We start from the raw sequence: 20,893 nt of genomic DNA on the forward strand, positions 1-20,893 counted from the left end.
CATACAAAAACTCTACTTTTTCATTGCTCTTCCTTCCTCCACTTTATGTTATTAATGACAAAATTACATCTTTATATATTGTCTATCCATTAACATAGATTTATAATTTTTATGTATTTGTTTCTTATATACTGTAGAAAAAGTGTAATTAAACCCCCAATTACAATAATACAGGTTTTTATATTTACTGATAAATTCCCTTTCCCAGAGATCTTTCTATATTCATATGGTTTTCTGGTTACTGTCTAGTGTCCTTTATTTCAACCCTTTAGCATTTCTACCAGGACAGGTCTAGTAGTAATGGCTATCTCAGCTTTTCTTTACCTGGAAATGTCTTAAGCTCTACCTCATTTTTGAGAGCAGTTTTTATGGAAAGAGTTCTTTTTTCTTAAAAAAATTTTTTTTTAAAAAATTGAAGTATAGTTAATTTACAATATTGTGTTAGTTTCAGGCATACAGCATAATGATTCAGTATTTTTGTAGATTATATTTTATTAAAGGTTATTATAAGATAATAGGTGTGATTCCCTGTGCTATACAGTATATCCTTGTTGCTTATCTATTTTATACATAGTACTTTTTATCTGTTAGTCCTATACCCCTAATTTGTTCCTCCCCTCTTTTCTCTCCCCTTTGGTAACCACAAGTTTGTTTTCTACATCTGTGACTTTGTTTCTGTATTTGTTTCTGAATATACATTCATTTGTATTATTTTTTAGTTTCCACACATAACTGATATTATTTGTCTTTCTCTGTTTCACTTATTTCACTAAACACAATATTCTCTAGGTCCATCCATGTTGCTGCAAATGGCAGTATTTCATTCTTTTTACTGCCAAATAATATTCCATTGTCTATATACTACAACTTCTTAATCCAGTCATCTGTTGATGGGCACTTGGGTTGCTTCCATGCCTTAACTATTGTAAACAGTGCTGCTATAAACATTGGAGTGTATGTATCTTTTTTGAATTAGAGTTTTCATTTTTTCTGGATATATACCCAGGCATGGGATTGCTGGATCATATGGTAGTTCTATTTTTTGTTTCTTAAGGAATCTCTATGCTGTTTTCCTTAATGGCTGCATCAAATTACACTCCTACCAACAGTGTATGAGTGTTCCCTTTTCTCCACATGCTCTCCAATATTTGTCATTTGTGATCTTTTTGATGATAGCCATTCTGACTGGTGTAAGGTGATAGCTCATTGTGGTTTTGATTTGCAATTCTCTAGTAATTAGTGATGTTGGGCATTTCTTCATGTTCCTATTAGCCATCTGTATATGTTCTTTGGAAAAACGTCTACTCAAGTCTTCTGTGCACTTTTTGATTGAATTGTTTGCTTTTTGAGGTTGAGTTTTATGAGTTATTTGTATATTTTGGATATTAACCCCTTGTTGGTCACATCATTTGCAAATATTTTCTCCCATTCTGTAGGTTGTCTTTTCGTTTTGTTGATGGTTTCCTTTGCTATGCAAAAGCTTTTAAATTTAATTATGTCTTATTTGTTTATTTTTGCTTTGATTTCTTTTGCCTTAGGAGACTGATCTAAGTAAATATTGCTACAATTGATGTCAGAATGTTCCACCTATGTTCTCTTCTAGGAGTTTCAAGGTTTCACGTCTTACATTTAGGTCTTTAAACCATTCTGAATTTATTTAAGTATGTGGTGTGAGGGAATGTTTTAATTTCATTATTTTACATGTGGCTTTCCAGTTTTTGCCGCACCACTTGTTGAAAAGACTGTCTTTTCTGCATTGTATATTCTTTCCTCCTTTGTCACAGATTAATTGACCATATGAGTGTGGGCTTATTTCTGGGGTCTCTATGCTGTTCCATTGAGCTACATGTTGTTTTTTGGTGCCAGTACCATGTCATTTTGATTACTGTAGCTTTATCATGTAGTCTGATGGCTGAGAGGGTTATACCTTCAACTCTACTCTTTTTTCTCAGGATTGCTTTGGCAATTCAGGATCTTTCATGGTTCCATATAAATTTTCAGATTGTTTGCTCTAGTTCTGTGAAAAATGCTTTGATAGAGATTGCCTTAAATTTGTAGATTGCTTTGGTAGTATGGCCATTTTAATAACATTAATTCTTCCAATCCAAGAGCACTGGATGTCTTTCCATTTCTTTGAATCATCTTCATTTCCTACATCAATATTTTATAGTTTTCGGAGTATAGTCTTCAACTCCTTTGTTAAGTTTATTCCTAGATATTTTATTTTATTTTTGATGTGATTTTAAATGAGATATCTTTATTTTCTCATACTAATATTTCTTTATTAGTGTATAGAAATGCAAGAGATTTCTGTATATTAATCTTGTATCCTGAAACCTTGCTGAATTCATTTATTAGTTCTAATAGTTTTTGGGTGGAGACTCTAGGGTTCTCTATACAGAGAGTATCATGTCATCTGCAAATAGTAACAATTTTACCTCTTCCTTTCCAATTTGGATACATTTTATTTCTTTTTCTTGTCTGAATGCTGTGGCTAGGACTTCCAATACTATGTTGAAGAGAAGTGATGAGAGTAGGCATCCTTGTCTTGTTCCTGAATTTAGTGGAAGGCTCTCAAGTTTTCACTGTTAAGTATTATGTTGGCTATGGGTTTCTCATAAATGGACTTTATTATGTTGAGATATGCTTCCTCTATACCCACTTTGACAAGCGTTTTTATCATGAATGGATATTGAATTTTGTCAAATGCTTTTTCTGCATCTAGTGAATTGATCATGTGATTTTTGTCTTTCCTTTTGTTAATGTGGTGTAACACATTGATTTGCCTGTATTGAACCATACTTGTGACACTGGAATGAATCCAACTTGATCATGGTGTATGATTCTTTTTATGTATTGTTGATTTCAGTTTGTTAATATTTTGTTGAGGATTTTTGCATATATATTCATCAAAGATATTGGCCTGTAATTTTCTTTATTTGTGGTGCCTTTGTCTGGTTTGGTATCAGGGAAATGGTGGCCTCATAGAATGAATTTGGGAGTGTTCCCTCTTCAATTTTTGGAATTGTTAGAGAAGGATAGGTATAAGTTCTGCTTTATATGTTTGGTAGCATTCCCCAGTGATGCCATCCAGTCCTGGATTTTTGTTTTATGGTAGATTTTTTGTTTGTTTGCTTGTTTTTACAGATTCTATTTCACTTCTAGTGATCGGTCTGTTCAAATTGTCTGTTTTTTCTTGATTCAGACTTGGCAGTCTCTATGTCTCTAGAAGTTTGTCAGTTTCTTCCAGGTTGTTCAATTTGTTGGCATATAACTATTCATAGTATCCATTTATGTTATTTTGTATTTCTTAGGTTGCAGTTGTTATTTCTCCTCTTTCATTTCTTTTTTGTTTATTTCGGTCCTCTCTTTTTTTCTTGGTGAGCCTGGCTAGAGGTTTGTCAATTTTGTTTATCCTTTCAAAAAGCCAGCTCTTGGTTTTGTTGATCTGTTCTATTGTTTTTTGATCCCTATTTTATTTATTTCCTCTCTGATCTTTATTATTTCCTTCCCTCTGCTGACTTTGGGCTTTGTTTGTTCTTCTCTTTCAAATTCTTTTGGGTGGTGGGTTGTGATGAGTTGCTTCTTTCTTGTTGATTTCAAGATTCTCTCTTTGTCTTTTGACAGTTTTATTATAATACGTTTCAGCATGGGTCTCTAATTATTTATCCTATTTGAGTTGTTGAACTTCTTGCATTTGTAGATTCATGTTTTTTCATCACATTGGGAATTTTAGTGATTATTTCCTCAAAGAATCTCTCTGCCCTGCCTCTCCACTTATGCTTCAGTGACTTCCGTAATGCATGTATCTGTCTACTTGACAATATCCCATAAATCTCTTAGGCTATATTACTTTAAAAAATTCTTTCTTCCTTCTGCTCCTGAGACTTTATAACTTCAGATATCTTAGCTTTAAGTTTGCTGATTCTTTCTTTTGACTGCATAAGTCTAATCCCATCTAGAAAATTTCTAAATTCAGTTATTGTATTTTCCGGTTTCAGAATTTCTACTGGGTTCCTTTTTATTATTTTTATCACTTTGTTGATTTTAAAATTTTGTTCACATATTGTTTTTCTTTTCTTTCTTTTTTTTTTAGAAATGTGTGGATGGGATGGAGTTACAGCTTATTTATTTATTTAATGTTTGGCTGTCTCAGGTTTTAGTTGCAGCATGTGGGATCTTTCGTTGTGGCATGCAGGCTTCTCTCTAGTTGTAGTGCATGGGCTCCATAGCACATGGGCTCAGTAGTTGCACCATGCAGGCTCTCTAGTTGTGGTGTGCAGGCTCCAGAACGCGTGGGCTCTGTAGTTGAGGCATGCGGGCTCTTTAGTTGTGCCGCACGGGCTCAGTAGTTGAGGCACATGGGCTTAGTTGCCCTGCAGCATGTGAGATCTTAGTTCCCCAACCAGGGATCGAACCTGTGTCCCCTACATTGGAAGGCAAATTCTTCACCACTGGGCCATTAGGGAAGTCCCCACATATTGTTTTTCTGGTATTCTTTAGTTCTTTGTGTTTTCATTTAGCTTTCTGAGCATATTTAAGAAAGTTATTTCAAAGTCTTTGCCTAGAACACTTAGTGCATGTATTTCTTCAGGGGTGTTTCATACTACTTTATTTTCTTCCTTTGAAAGGGCCACATTTTCTTTGTATGCCTTGAATGGGCATACATTTCTTTGTATGCCTTGTGATTTTTGTTTTGTTGTTGCTTTTGTTGAAAATTGGGCATTTATAAAAGCAGCTAACTTTCCCATTCTTTGCATACTGGCTTTGTGCCAAGGAATTCTTTCACTAAACTGGCCCTTGGTTTTGAGGCTTGGGATTAAGCTAAAGAGAAACCATAAAGTCCTTTTAGGCTTTTCTGAGCATGCATCTTCCCTGAACCTGTGTGTGCCTTTTCAGTTTTCCCCTGTATATGCTGCTTTTAAATATCTTAATTTCCCAAAGTTTCTCTCCTTGGGTCTTTTGATCATCTATTGTTTGTCTCCACCCTGAAAAGGAAAAATTCAATTTCTCCTCTCAACTTTCTATTCTCCATACTTCACTTCTGGTCACCACATATCTGGGCATTTTTTTCACACTAAGCATTTCTGACACTAATTTCCAAGAGTTAGTCCATACCCCACAGGTTAAGGGCTCAGTCCCACAAGACTGCCCCCCAGTTCAAATGCCAATTGCAAGTCTAGGTTGTCACCTGGACTTCTAACTGGCTATACATTGGAGGTTCCCACCATCTCCTCTTCAGTTTCAATAATTTGCTAGGATGGTTTACAGAAATCAGGAAAAACAGTTTACTTACTAGATTACTGGTTTATTAAAAAAGGATACAACCCAGGAACAGCAAGATAGAAGAAATGCATAGAGAAAGGTAAGAAAGGGTTGTGGAGCTTCCATGTCCCCTCTAGACATGCCATCCTTTGACCACCTCCATGGTCATCAAGTCAGAATCTCTCTGAACCCTTTTAATTAGGGTTTTTCAGTTTTTTAAATGAAGTCTTCATTAAATAGGGATGGTTGATTAAACAATTAGTCATTGATGATTACACAACTTTCAGCTGTTCTCTGATCCCCAGAGGTTGGGGGATGAAGCTGAATGTTCCATGTCTCTAATAGCATGGTTGGTTCTTTTAAGTATGCGTTTAGGTGGGTATGTACTTTATGTATCATAGGGCTTGGTATATTCTAGGCCTTCAGTGTGTAGTAACAATAACTTGAATTTTATTATTATTATTGAAGTAAAATTATAGAGAGTGATAATAGCCTGTGTTTCACTACAAACCTCATCAGAGATTTGAGGGAATGATGGAGGGAAGCCTCTGTAGTCTGCTAATTCTAGGTTAGATTTCGTCTCATGGAAAGTACAGAATTCTTACCAAGTCCAACGTTGACAAGTGCTTGTATGACTCTGAGTTAGGGAATGACTTTATAATCTTATTTCTACTAGGAATCACTTCTAGGTTAGCAGGTTGCCATGGCATCTGGACCCAACATGATGGACCCCATTTGTCTGGTGGAAAATGACAATGACCTGCTGTCAGTGAACCAGGAAGCTCTACAGATTCTTGAGAAGATTTCACAGCCATTGGTGGTGGTGGCCATTGTAGGACTGTATCGTACAGGCAAATCCTACTTGATGAACCGTCTTAAAGGACAGAACAATGGTGAGTGTTATACTTGGTCAGGATCCATTTGTTTGACTCTAGCTGATATCTCAGCCTCTTAATTTTCTTCCCTGGTCATGTGAAGGGAGAACCAAATTCCTCTCAATAAGCCACCGTTTCACTTCTAATTCTCACCACTAAATCACTACCTTATTGTGATCTGTTATCATATTTTTTGTTTTATTCCTATAAAGCAATATTTCTCCTATGTATGCAAAAAATCCTACCTTCTTCTACCTGCTTAAGTACTGGGCTCTTGCAATTGTGTCTTCTCTCTCTCTCGAAACACATTTTGCTTTTCTATGGGATATTCTCATCAACATATAAAGATGTTTCATTATGTATTATCTTAAAAACCCTTCCTGGACTTCATATCCTATTGTGGCTAATACCTCTTACCCTTTTCAAAAATTATTTTGTCTGGCAAAAAGTATAATCTCAATTTCTTTTTCCACTTTTTTACCTGCCCATATTTTACTGCAATCCACTTCTCTCTGTCTCTGAACCTCACCATTCCTTCAAAATACTCTTCTTATGGTTACCTGAGACCTCTGTTTTGTCTGATTCATGGATACCTCTTTGTCTCCTTGTTGATCCCTTGCTTGGCGTCATTCTCACAATTAATATCCCCTCCTCCTTGAAATAGGTGACAGACAAAGTAGGACATTCTTGAGGAAATAGAGAAAGCACCATGTTGTATGCTGGGGTACTTAAACTCCAGTAAGTCTGACTTTGTAGCCCCTGGGCTGCTTAGATTATCTGCTGTAACTGAATGTTGCTTTCTCCCCTCCCCTTGCAGGTTTCCCTCTGGGCTCTACAGTGCAGTCTAAAACAAAGGGCATCTGGATGTGGTGTGTGCCTCACCCTTCCAAGTCAGACCATACCCTGGTCCTTCTGGACACAGAGGGCCTGGGCGATGTGGAAAAGGTAAGGCAGAAAATCACAGATAAATCCTTTTTATTCTGGATTTTCTCCTTATTGCTTGATGATCATACACATTTAACTGCTGTTGTCTATTTGTAAAGTCTAGAAATCACCTATAGTAAAGGAGGCAGACTATGGTTTGTTTGAATCTCACTTCTAGGTAAGGTATCATGGTATGTTAGATAAAATCTTTTATTTCTTGGCACTGTGTGGATGACTTGATTACATTTAATAAATAATTGTTGAACAACTGAATTCTAGACCTTTGGACTTAGTACTGTAGATATCACTGACCAAAATAAATGTCCTGTCCTCAAAGAGTCTTTAGTCCAGTTGACAAGGCCGCACATATGCAGTCGGGTTTAATAAAGTATGATTGGTAAAGAAGCAGGTTGGAGAGAGGAAGAAGTGCTGCGTTGCAATCTCCAACTTCTGTCAATTCCATGTGAGCTCTAGATTGAAAGGTCCTTTTGAGTTATCCTGAGCTGGGACAAGGGTGCTGATAAATTATTGGAAGCCTGCTCTGGAAGCCTTTCTAATTAAGAGGCCTGACACCTGAAGACTGTCTTTCACCAGCACTCCCAACAGCTGGGGGACTAAGTCCTTCAGTCTTGAAACGTGATCCAGGCAGCACCTCACAGTTTCCATAATTGACAGTTAAGTGTAAGGATGCCTTGGTAAGAAAGTGGAGAAACATCAACCTGGGAGTGAGGAAAGTTTTCTGATTCACCTTCTTAGCTACCAGATGAAGAATGTATTTGAGGGTTAGAGTTAAGAGATGGGTTTATATTTTCTATGATGAAGTTCATCAACTACTCACAGAGCATTGTAGAATGCTGTAAGATACCTCTGAATGTGCTGTTTCTATAAAGGCATGTGTTTGTCCTACAAGAAACATTTTAAGATGGATTTTTGGTATTTTAGCTTTCTACTAATGGATGAAATAAATTACTTTTTTTCCACTTACTTTGAGACTTATTTGGAAATAGTATCTAAATTTCTATAGCTTTCTATTTCTTCCCAAAGGAGAATTAGAAATTCTGTATTTATTTAAAATCATATATCAAGCAATGATATAGTCTTGTTGTTGAAATAATTTATTGTTTGTCATAAATACCACTTCTTCTTATCCTAATTGATTATTTTTAAAAATTGCATTTTGGGGAAATAAAGTGATGAATAGATTATTTCCCCCCCAAACTCCAATATAGACTGTTCTTGACATGAATCACAGTTTTTGCATTTGTTCTAGGGAATAGCTTCACAACCGTTATAGTAGAAATGATCTCTGGATTTATGCTATTACTTAGACAGTGCTATGATTTATACAAACAAATTAGCCTGGCCTTTAAGGTCCTTCATCAGGCTGCACTAGAGCTCAAATGTACTTCTCCACTCAACCTCTGCTCCAGTCAAATGAAATGACTCTATTTTCATTACAAGACCCCTGTATTCTCCCATGTCTAATTTTGCTTCTGTGAGTGTTTCTATCTATGGGACCACCTTCATTTCTTCAATTCCACATTCAACCAATCCTTTAATACTCAGTTCAAGACTTTGAGGAGGCTTTCATATCATAGATTCTTTCTCCAGCTTTCATAGCTCTATTCTTCCTTGACAAATTTTAATTTAATATTATAGCTATAAGTTCAACTGCTTATATACACTACTAAGATGTAAGCTTTTTATAGGTATTGTCATCTTTGTTACATTTATTGTTATGGATGTTTGTCACTGCTTTGAAATAGGCATCTTGAAAGGAATAATTGTCATTTTTAACATGGCTTTTTGAAATCTAAGAAACAGTAGGGAGCATTCAGTAACTACTTGCAGATATTTACTGATTGGATATAATTTAAATACCCAGTTATGCCAACTGTGGTATATTTTATATGGGCTATGATTAATAAATATTTGTAGAATAAATAAGTGCTAACAGTCATCATTGAATACATAATTACACACCAAGTACTGTACTCGATTTTATGTATATGTTATTTTACTTCATCCAATTGAGGGGAAAAAAAGCACTATGAAGATAAGAAGGATTTTATATATGAAAAAATTGGAAACATAAAAATGTCTTTGTAATTGTCAAAGCTGTTATCTGTATTTATGTTTCTCTTCAAACAATTTCTTTGCATGGTGAGTATGTCAGCTGAAATAATAAATGAAAATATGATAGAATAAGTGTATGAATGAATTTCTAATTTAGGAGTAAACTCCTAAGTCTTGTGTTCAAATGTGCTTTCTAGGGTGACCCTAAGAATAACTCGTGGATCTTTGCCCTGACTGTGCTTCTATGTAGCAGCTTTGTCTACAACAGCATGAACACCATCAACCACCAGGCCTTGGAACAACTGCAGTATCCTTCCAGGAACTGAACCACCAAGTTTCATTGAGTTTTTGGGAATGGAGATAGAGTCAGTTTCTCCTTCCCTGTTATTTAGCTGCCTTTAGTGAAGTGGAGGGGACTCACGGCAAAAGAGAGTGATTATAATACTTTTTAATTAGGGAAATGTGGGAATTGTGTGTAGGGGTTTTCTTTTCCTTGACCAAGTTCCTAGTTATGTGACAGAGCTCACAGAACTCATCAGGGCCAAGTCCTCTTCAAGATCTGGTGTACTAGAAGATTCCACAGAGTTTGTGAGTTTCTTTCCAGACTTTATCTGGACTGTACGGGATTTCACCCTGGAACTGATGTTAAACGGTCACCCTATCACAGAAGATGAGTACCTGGAGAATGCCTTGAAGCTGATTCCAGGTATCAGAGCATGGTCTGGACAGTGGATGGTCCAATAGAGGGTGGGATCTACTACACACCGTCCACCATCTCTGGGGCTGCATTTGTATTTGAGACTTGATCAAAGTCTGTAGAAACTGTGGCTGGAAAGCGGATTGCAAAGCTCTAGGGACTAGAGTCTAAGTTCTCTTAAGAAAAGTAAAGTGTAAGGTAAAGTGAAATTATTCAAAACCAATTTGTTTTTCATACCATTTTTAACTTAGCATCCAGATTACAATGGGTGCTAATTCTTCTAAAGACCAGACACTTGAGTTCCCTATTTTGGCTTCTGCTTTTTTTGTTGAGGAAAAAAACTGACAAGATACTTGTTAGACATGAAATTAAAATGAAAAGTCAATCTAATGAAAAAAAAAGTGCATTTCACATAGCTAGGTATTATTTTTCTCAAAGAGGGAACTTTCTAATCCTGTATAGTATATCATCTACAAAATGACTTCATGTTCTAAGTAATCCTGAAGAAGTGTGTGTCTTTTCAATCTATGCCTTTTCAATATTTGCAATAATTTTTAGAACATTCATTTTACATTCCATATCACAGCTTTCTCCTAATTCCCATATATTTATCCATGCTTTAATTACAAATTAATAAATTATTTTAATGGGTTACATTTACCGTGGGTATATCTGACGAAATCTTGAAAGATATAACAATTCTGATTTATTCCTTTTTGTTTTCATTTTTCTATTTATGCTTTCTTTAAATATTTATTGAGAAATTGGCTAGGGGGGAGAAGACAACTGTCAGCTCAAACATAATCCTTTATGTCAAAGAGGTTATTGATTAGTGGTGACATCTTAAAATTACATTTTAGGTACATTTACCCTTCAGTGTTTTTTACTAAAAATTAGCTAACTCTGTACCAATTATTTTTTAGCATCAAAATCATTTCACCTAAATAATCTGGTGTCATTCCTAATATTCCTGATATTGTTCAGTATCCCTTTTTTGTGGCTCTTCTTTTTAGTCCCACAGCTCAATTCCTACATGAGATTAAGTAGAGCAAAAAGTTACACTTGACCTTTCATTCTTTTAGCCATTAGTTCAGTAAACATCTAATAGACAACTACTCTACCATGTGCAGGTCTGGGGATACCAGCCATAGGTTTCTTTTACTGGATCAGAAGTCTCCCCAAATTTCTCTCCAGAATTACATCATTGGTATAAGTTTGATATGCATAGAAGTACTGAATGTCTATGTTAAAGGAGTTATAAACATAGAAGACAGCAAAGATACACAAATCCCTGTCATAAAAACCATTAGCTCCCTTGTCCCAAGACTCTTCCCAGTCTAATCTCTGTTTTTCTGTCCCTCAGGCAAGAATCCCAAAGCCCAAACATCAAATCTACCCAGAGAGTGTATCAGGCATTTCTTTCCAACACGGAAATGTTTTGTCTTTGACCGGCCAACAAATGACAAAGAACTTCTAGCTGATATTGAGAATGTGTCTGAAGACCAACTGGATCCTAAATTCCTGGAACAAACAAACAATTTCTGTTCTTACATCTTCACCAATGCAAAAACCAAGACCCTCAGAGAGGGAATCACAGTCACTGGGAACCGTGAGACTCTTTTTCCCATTTCCGTGGGACCACTGAATATTTTATATATGTGTTTTTCAGTAGTTTTGTGTGATTCCGTATAGAATTTAGGTTTTACAGACATTCATACTCCATGAAGAAATGTGTATATTTTATACTTATCTTACTTTCGGAGATTTAAAAATCTCTCCCCCAAATTGCAAGTTTTGTCACTGAAATCTGTGGCTTCCACTGATCTGAAAAATTCCTACACTAAGAAAAAAATTCACTATCTGGGTATGAAAACAAAATTCCATTTTCTCAGGGGAAGTCTTGTATAGTAAGTGTTCTTCACAAGGAGAATACAAAAAATATTTTGGGAGTTTACAGTGGTCCAAAAATAAATATTAGCCCATAAATCACTGAAAAATCCATTCAAAGCCCCAGAATTGAGAATAAATATAATCTGATATAATCTGATATACCCTGTCTCATCTAATACCTCTGTAATCTATCTTGCTTTCAATATTTCAGATATCCCCTAGTATTTTACATACAGGTAAATTTTTAATTTTTTTCAGCCCTGTGGGCTGGAAAACCATAAAAATGAAGAGTCAGTAGGGAAATGAAGGTAGGGATAGTAGAAGGGGGAAGTGGTATGTGTGTGTGTGTGTGTGTGTGTGTGTGTGTGTGTGTGTGTGTGAGAGACCTTAGAAATGTAGACTCAGAATCCTGGTGCCTATTGACTGATAACTTAATATTTATCCCTTAAATGTTCTGGCTTATTCAGGTCTGAGGACTCTGGTTGTGACCTATGTGGATACCATCAATACTGGAGCTGTACCTTGTTTGGAGAACGCAGTGACAACTCTGGCCCAGCTGGAGAACTCAGCGGCCGTGCAGAAGGCAGCCGACCACTACAGTGAGCAGATGGCCCAGCAACTGAGGCTCCCCACGGACACGCTCCAGGAGCTTCTGGAGGTGCACGCAGCCTGTGAGAGGGAAGCCATTGCAATCTTCATGGAGTGCTCCTTCAAGGATGAAAATCAGGAATTCCAGAAGAATCTTGTGGTAATTTCTCTTAGTATTTACTATTTGTCCCCTTCTCTTGAAGAAGGGGAGAATATGACAGAATGAAGAGGCATCTGTCAAAAGCCTAGCAGAGCCTTTATTGAACCCATGGCTCATCCCTCTCTCAAGGATAAAGTAGTCTGTGTTCCCATCAGGGATATAGGGCTTCAAAGGACTACATTTCCTTCTTTTTTCTGCCAAGCCTCAGGCAGTTTATCTGGAAATGTCTCTCAACTCTGATGTAAAATCAGTATAGATATCTTCATAAAGTAAATACTTCTGTGGATTCCAAGGCTGTCCAGAGCATCCAAAAGTCATTCTGAAGCTGGTTTCTCTTCCTGTGAACACATTCCCATGACCAGCACCCAAAATTTCTCTTATCAGCCCTTCATTCCAGGCCATTTTCAACTTAGGTTGCTCCTTGTATCATTGAATATAGAATCACTGAATGTTGCAGCTGCAAGGAACCACAGAGATTAGATAATGTGCCTCCAACATTTCAGATGAAGAGCCTGAAGGGAGGCTTAGAAACTTTCCTGTGGTCTTACAGAGAGTTTTCAAGATTGTGAGTAGATCAGATCTTGTGATTGCTGTTTTATTCCCTGTACTCCAACAGAATGCTTTTCTCCTGAGGACCACAGTCGCACCAGTCCTTCTACCAGATTCCTTGGAAACGTATCTCCTCTGTTCCTTGCTTCTGGTGACATCTCTCTACATTTCCCTTGCAGGAAATCATAAAGGATAAGAAGGAGGGTTTCTTGCTGCAGAATGAACAGGCATCTGTCAAATACTGCCAGGCTAAACTTCAGGAGCTTTCCAAGGCCCTAATGGAAAATATTTCAGCAGGCACTTTTTCTGTTCCTGGAGGTCATGAACTCTACAGGAAAGCAAAGGGAATGGTTGAAAGCGAGTATTGCCAAGTGCCCAGGAAAGGAGTGAAGGTGAGGAATAAGGGGAGCATGGGAGTCTACAGAATAGAGTCAAGGGGGGTTCCTGAAAATCTGAGAGCACAGCACCAGGTGTCGGTAATGAGAGAGCATGGGCATATCATGACAGTTTTAGCTCTTGAGGTCCATACAATGTTCTTTATTCCTGAGGAGAAATGTCCATTCCCCCAAAATGACTATGGATTTCTAAAGTTCACGAGACAGAACAGAAATTGTTCATTTCTTCATCCAACAACATGCTTTTTGATGTGCCAAGTGCAGACGATCTACAAATCAGAGTCTTTGTACTCAAGGCTGATCACAAGAGAGGAAGTCCAATACACAGACAATTGCATACAAAGTTATAACTCTTGTGAACCTGTGAAAATGGGCTACAAAGGTGATAGTAACAAATGTAATAATAAAAAAGTAATAATGATAGTAAGAATGCAGCTGACATATTTTGAACTGTTATTGCCTAGAGCCATAATGCTAAGCTCTTTCGCTAGACTCTTTAATCCTTCAAATAACATTAAGAAGCATCTACGCTTATTGTCAACATTTTAAAGATCTGAACGGAGAGGCTTAGCAAGTTAAACTAACTTGCCTAAAGTTACAGACAGCAAGTAGCAGAGGAAAACAGCAGCACATTTTAGAGGCAGTATTTCACATTGGGAAGAGCAATATAGGAAAGCACCAGACATCCTGGGTTTGTAGAACTGAACATAGTTCTGACTGGCTGGGATCTGGAGTGGGTAGAAGGAAGTACCATGGGGCTAGATGCTGGAGGAAGACAGGTCACTGTAAGGAGCTTAGGCTTGTTGTAGTGAACCACTGTAGAATTTTAAACATGAAGCAAAAATTACATGGACATACTTGTTTATGCAGCACTAATCTCCTCAATGGAATTTTAAGTTCTGTGCTCCTTCTTGGTTCCTCAGGCAAACGAAGTCCTCCAGAACTTTCTGCTGTCACAGGTGGCAATAGAGAAATCCATCCTGCAGGCAGATAAAGCCCTCAGTGATGGGGAGAAGGCTGTAGTAGGTACGGAGTAGGGCTCTGGCAGTCCCGCAGTTCCCTCTGACAGGTGTGAGAGCAAAACCTTCCTGATAAGGAAGAAGGAGCCTCTTCTCCATCTGTGGGATAGCTCTGCTACATCCAAAAACAGCAAGGGGAGTTGTGGTTGGACATGGTTAGATGTCAGCCAGACAGAGCCTCTCCCATCACATTCTGAAATGTGCTCTTGGTGGTGTGGACACGGGGGGTGGATTTCAGAGATTTTCTACCTTCCTTTCCAATTTTATTTGGTCTCTGAGGTCAGGAGGGTAGAGATCAGTTCTTACCTTATTTTCATCCCTCTCTAAAACCTTCTTGGGGCAGAGGAGCAGGCCAGGAGGGAGACAGCTGAGAGGGAACAGGAGCTGCTGAAACAGAAACTGCAGGAGCTGGAGCAGCAGACGGCAGCACGACAGAGGAGTCTCCAGGAAAACATAGCCCAGCTGACAGAGAAGCTGGCGAGGAGAAGAGAAAAGCAACTGAGAGAGCACAATATGATGTTGGAGCATAAGCTGAAGGTAGGTCAGGCTGTGGCCTTAGTAGTGCTTGACGGTCATTACCCTTGTACATCAGGAAGGGGTGGGCGAAGGTTACAGCAAGACTAGGGAGGGAAGCACCGCTGCCATTTACTGCTTGTGATATATTAAAACCCTGAAGCCTTTGAATCCTTCCAAAAAGCCTTTGAGTTCTACTGTATAAGTAGACTCTGGAGAGTTGAGCATGATTATGGCCCCTCCAGTCCCCTGGAGAATATAAATAGTGTTTGGATATCCATTTTGAGAATTTTTAAATGATCTCATGAGGCTTCATTAAACAGATATTCCAACCACATATATTTGATATGAGCAGCAACTGGCTTGCTTTACCAGGATCATTGCCGATTACCAGGAACCTTGCTACCACCCAGAGACCCTGAGGTAGATCTATGCTGTCATAAAACTATTGGAAATGTCCAGACTTAAAAACATAGAGAGGCAACGGCTTCTAAACTTGCTGCCTTGTCTCCAGGTGTGGATAGATACCCAAGCTATCATGTGACATAGAGGGAATTTTCTCACTGTCCATCTGGATGTGTTTATAACAGATTTCTATGATTTGGGTGACTGCACCATCTTGAGTGGGACTGAGAATCAGTGCAATCAGACCAAGGTTACCTCTCGCCTCTCATTTTTTGGCTGGAACATATATTTGTCCTCATGTCAGGCTTAGCTTTTTGGCAAAACCCAATGGTATGTGAATATTAGTAAGGCTGTAAACTATACTTTCTCTTAGTGTTTAGGTCCAAACCAGTAGATATTCTGTGTTACAAAATTCTCCTTTCATGACTGAGTAAGAAAGAACAATTTTAGCAGTGAAACAAAGATAATTTGCAAAGTTTTAAACTTTGACAAAATGTAATCCTTGAAAAAAAATGGGGATTTAAAAAGTTTTACTTCCCTTCTCTCACTTTTTTTTTTTTTTAGGTCCAGGAAGCTCTGCTTAAAGAAGGATTTAGAAAGAAATCTGAGGAGATGAATGTAGAGATAAATCATTTGAAAAATATGATTGATAATACTAAAGATGATGATACTCCCTGGCTGGCAGTAGCCTTGGACAAATTTGGCAAAGAGATCTCTTCACTATTGTGCGCTCCAGGCAAACTTCTTGGTCATTTTGTGAGTGGTGTGAGCTCCCTATTTAAAACGAAGTAGCTCTTCTTTTAAAGAAATTATAGATACACAATATATGTACATGCTCTGGCCTATGTTTGGTGTGAATGCTTTTCACTTTCATTCAGCAAATCTTTAAATATAAAAAGTGGTTACTAGAAAATATCAATGCCTGGCCCACATTAGATAGAATAAATGCACTTTGATATAGCATGTTCACTTTTAGGAAATATATGTGTGCAAAATCATATATATGTATATATACATACATACATACAAGAGGCCCGTTGAGGCATCCCTTTTAATGGCAAAAGATTGGAAACTACTTAAATGTCCATCTATATAAATTGGTAATATACATTTTCCATGTACATATACTGGAATACTATGTAGCCAGTAAAAAAATTGATAGTGGAGGTTTATATGTATAAATATAGAACAACCTTGAAGATATATAGTAGAGTGAAAAAAATGAGGTACAAAACAGTTTGTATAATCTGTTCACCATAAAAAATGCAATTCTTATGTGCACTCATATATATGTACACATAGAACGCCTCTGGAAGATTCATTAGAAAGTGGTATCATTGGTTCCTTCTGGGGAGAACAGCTTGGCATTCGTGATGGAAGGGACACACACTTTTCATTATATCCTCTATCTTCTCAATTTTGTAAAGAAAGCTTGTATTATCATTTCTCAAATGACAAAGAAAACATAAAGTATAATACTAAAAATGATAATAAATGGAATGTGAAATTGACTATTAGATGATGAAATTGCTCATTGCTTCTAGAAATGACATCAGTCTGTTCAAAGAGTTGGATCAGAATACTAGAAAGCATAAAATTTGCATCCTAATCTTGTTTTCACTTTGGCTGTGTTTTTAATCCCTTATATTTCTTCAAAAAGAAGGTATAGGGCTTCCCTGGTGGCGGTGGTGGAGAGTCCGCCTGCCGATGCAGGGGACACGGGTTCGTGCCCCGGTCCGGGAAGATCCCACATGTCGCGGAGCGGCTGGGCCCGTGAGCCATGGCCGCTGAGCCTGAGCGTCCGGAGCCTGTGCTCCGCAACGGGAGAGGCCACAACAGTGAGAGGCCCATGTACCGCAAAAAACAAAAAACAAAAAACAAACAAAAAAAGGAGGTATAAACTTTCCTGTTACCCCTTGAAATCTCAGCTAGAGGAGAATGCAGCTGACATATTTTGAACTGTTATTGCCTAGAGCCATAATGCTAAGCTCTTTCGCTAGACTCTTTAATCCTTCAAATAACATTAAGAAGCATCTACGCTTACTGTCAACATTTTAAAGATCTGAACGGAGAAGCTTAGCAAGTTAAACTAACTTGCCTAAAGTTACAGACAGCAAGTAGCAGAGGAAAACAGCAGCACATTTTAGAGGCAGTATTTCACATTGGGAAGAGCAATATAGGAAAGCACCAGACATCCTGGGTTTGTAGAACTGAACATAGTTCTGATTGGCTGGGATCTGGAGTGGGTAGAAGGAAGTACCATGGGGCTAGATACTGGAGGAAGACAGGTCACTGTAAGGAGCTTAGGCTTGTTGTAGTGAACCACTGTAGAATTTTAAACATGAAGCAAAAATTACATGGACATACTTGTTTATGCAGCACTAATCTCCTCAATGGAATTTTAAGTTCTGTGCTCCTTCTTGGTTCCTCAGGCAAACGAAGTCCTCCAGAACTTTCTGCTGTCACAGGTGGCAATAGAGAAATCCATCCTGCAGGCAGATAAAGCCCTCAGTGATGGGGAGAAGGCTGTAGTAGGTACGGAGTAGGGCTCTGGCAGTCCCGCAGTTCCCTCTGACAGGTGTGAGAGCAAAACCTTCCTGATAAGGAAGAAGGAGCCTCTTCTCCATCTGTGGGATAGCTCTGCTACATCCAAAAACAGCAAGGGGAGTTGTGGTTGGACATGGTTAGATGTCAGCCAGACAGAGCCTCTCCCATCACATTCTGAAATGTGCTCTTGGTGGTGTGGACACGGGGGGTGGATTTCAGAGATTTTCTACCTCCCTTTCCAATTTTATTTGGTCTCTGAGGTCAGGAGGGTAGAGATCAGTCCTTACCTTATTTTCATCCCTCTCTAAAACCTTCTTGGGGCAGAGGAGCAGGCCAGGAGGGAGACAGCTGAGAGGGAACAGGAGCTGCTGAAACAGAAACTGCAGGAGCTGGAGCAGCAGACGGCAGCACGACAGAGGAGTCTCCAGGAAAACATAGCCCAGCTGACAGAGAAGCTGGCGAGGAGAAGAGAAAAGCAACTGAGAGAGCACAATATGATGTTGGAGCATAAGCTGAAGGTAGGTCAGGCTGTGGCCTTAGTAGTGCTTGACGGTCATTACCCTTGTACATCAGGAAGGGGTGGGCGAAGGTTACAGCAAGACTAGGGAGGGAAGCACCGCTGCCATTTACTGCTTGTGATATATTAAAACCCTGAAGCCTTTGAATCCTTCCAAAAAGCCTTTGAGTTCTACTGTATAAGTAGACTCTGGAGAGTTGAGCATGATTATGGCCCCTCCAGTCCCCTGGAGAATATAAATAGTGTTTGGATATCCATTTTGAGAATTTTTAAATGATCTCATGAGGCTTCATTAAACAGATATTCCAACCACATATATTTGATATGAGCAGCAACTGGCTTGCTTTACCAGGATCATTGCCGATTACCAGGAACCTTGCTACCACCCAGAGACCCTGAGGTAGATCTATGCTGTCATAAAACTATTGGAAATGTCCAGACTTAAAAACATAGAGAGGCAACGGCTTCTAAACTTGCTGCCTTGTCTCCAGGTGTGGATAGATACCCAAGCTATCATGTGACATAGAGGGAATTTTCTCACTGTCCATCTGGATGTGTTTATAACAGATTTCTATGATTTGGGTGACTGCACCATCTTGAGTGGGACTGAGAATCAGTGCAATCAGACCAAGGTTACCTCTCGCCTCTCATTTTTTGGCTGGAACATATATTTGTCCTCATGTCAGGCTTAGCTTTTTGGCAAAACCCAATGGTATGTGAATATTAGTAAGGCTGTAAACTATACTTTCTCTTAGTGTTTAGGTCCAAACCAGTAGATATTCTGTGTTACAAAATTCTCCTTTCATGACTGAGTAAGAAAGAACAATTTTAGCAGTGAAACAAAGATAATTTGCAAAGTTTTAAACTTTGACAAAATGTAATCCTTGAAAAAAAATGGGGATTTAAAAAGTTTTACTTCCCTTCTCTCACTTTTTTTTTTTTTTTTTTTTTTTTTTTTTTTTTGCGGTACGCGGGCCTCTCACTATTGTGGCCTCTCCCATTGCGGAGCACAGGCTCCAGACGCGCAGGCTCAGCGGCCATGGCTCACGGGCCCAGCCGCTCCGCGGCATGTGGGATCTTCCCGGACCGGGGCACGAACCCGTGTCCCCTGCATCGGCAGGCGGACTCTCAACCACTGCGCCACCAGGGAAGCCCCTTTTATTTTTTTTTTTAGGTCCAGGAAGCTCTGCTTAAAGAAGGATTTAGAAAGAAATCTGAGGAGATGAATGCAGAGATAAATCGTTTGAAAAATATGATTGATAATGCTAAAGATGATGATACTCCCTGGCTGGCAGTAGCCTTGGACGAATTTGACAAAGAGATCTCTTCACTATTGTGCACTCCAGGCAAACTTCTTGGTCATATTGTGAGTGGTGTGAGCTCCCTATTTAAAACGAAGTAGCTCTTCTTTTAAAGAAATTATAGATACACAATATATGTACATGCTCTGGCCTATGTTTGGTGTGAATGCTTTTCACTTTCATTCAGCAAATCTTTAAATATAAAAAGTGGTTACTAGAAAATATCAATGCCTGGCCCACATTAGATAGAATAAATGCACTTTGATATAGCATGTTCACTTTTAGGAAATATATGTGTGCAAAATCATATATATGTATATATACATACATACATACAAGAGGCCCGTTGAGGCATCCCTTTTAATGGCAAAAGATTGGAAACTACTTAAATGTCCATCTATATAAATTGGTAATATACATTTTCCATGTACATATACTGGAATACTATGTAGCCAGTAAAAAAATTGATAGTGGAGGTTTATATGTATAAATATAGAACAACCTTGAAGATATATAGTAGAGTGAAAAAAATGAGGTACAAAACAGTTTGTATAATCTGTTCACCATAAAAAATGCAATTCTTATGTGCACTCATATATATGTACACATAGAACGCCTCTGGAAGATTCATTAGAAAGTGGTATCATTGGTTCCTTCTGGGGAGAACAGCTTGGCATTCGTGATGGAAGGGACACACACTTTTCATTATATCCTCTATCTTCTCAATTTTGTAAAGAAAGCTTGTATTATCATTTCTCAAATGACAAAGAAAACATAAAGTATAATACTAAAAATGATAATAAATGGAATGTGAAATTGACAATTAGATGATGAAATTGCTCATTGCTTCTAGAAATGACATCAGTCTGTTCAAAGAGTTGGATCAGAATACTAGAAAGCATAAAATTTGCATCCTAATCTTGTTTTCACTTTGGCTGTGTTTTTAATCCCTTATATTTCTTCAAAAAGTAGGTATAAACTTTCCTGTTACCCCTTGAGATCTCAGCTAGAGGAGCCTTCACTTCCTCTCTTTGAGTTACACTTCTAAGGTATTGGAAGAAAATTACTAAACATTAAGAATATGCACTGGTGAGAGGAATCCCATCATTCTTGAATGTTCATTGATTGACTCTCTGCTGCAGGCAAGGGCCAAAGATGTGATGTATCGTTGA

At 38.2% G+C, this 20,893-nt stretch overlaps 1 protein-coding gene across 4 annotated transcripts in view; it reads left to right on the top strand.

Moving 5' to 3' along the window:
- LOC309818343 (guanylate-binding protein 6-like) overlaps positions 1-20,893 on the top strand; it is a 112,647-nt gene that overhangs the window by 4,383 nt on the left and 87,371 nt on the right. For all 4 annotated transcript variants that reach the window (XM_082648022.1, XM_082648023.1, XM_082648024.1 and 1 more), the window contains exons 2-14: positions 5,942-6,158; positions 6,958-7,085; positions 9,338-9,447; positions 9,650-9,846; positions 11,201-11,446; positions 12,195-12,475; positions 13,204-13,416; positions 14,343-14,445; positions 14,782-14,975; positions 15,921-16,112; positions 17,789-17,891; positions 18,228-18,421; positions 19,595-19,786. In XM_082648022.1, coding sequence (XP_082504148.1) covers positions 5,969-6,158; positions 6,958-7,085; positions 9,338-9,447; positions 9,650-9,846; positions 11,201-11,446; positions 12,195-12,475; positions 13,204-13,416; positions 14,343-14,445; positions 14,782-14,975; positions 15,921-16,112; positions 17,789-17,891; positions 18,228-18,421; positions 19,595-19,786 — 2,343 coding nt within the window. In that variant the 5' untranslated portion in view covers positions 5,942-5,968. The remainder of the gene's footprint in view (positions 1-5,941; positions 6,159-6,957; positions 7,086-9,337; positions 9,448-9,649; positions 9,847-11,200; positions 11,447-12,194; positions 12,476-13,203; positions 13,417-14,342; positions 14,446-14,781; positions 14,976-15,920; positions 16,113-17,788; positions 17,892-18,227; positions 18,422-19,594; positions 19,787-20,893) is intronic.

The sequence above is a fragment of the Grampus griseus genome, assembly GCF_964374135.1.
Source record: "Grampus griseus genome assembly, chromosome: 1".
NCBI classification, from domain to species: domain Eukaryota; kingdom Metazoa; phylum Chordata; class Mammalia; order Artiodactyla; family Delphinidae; genus Grampus; species Grampus griseus.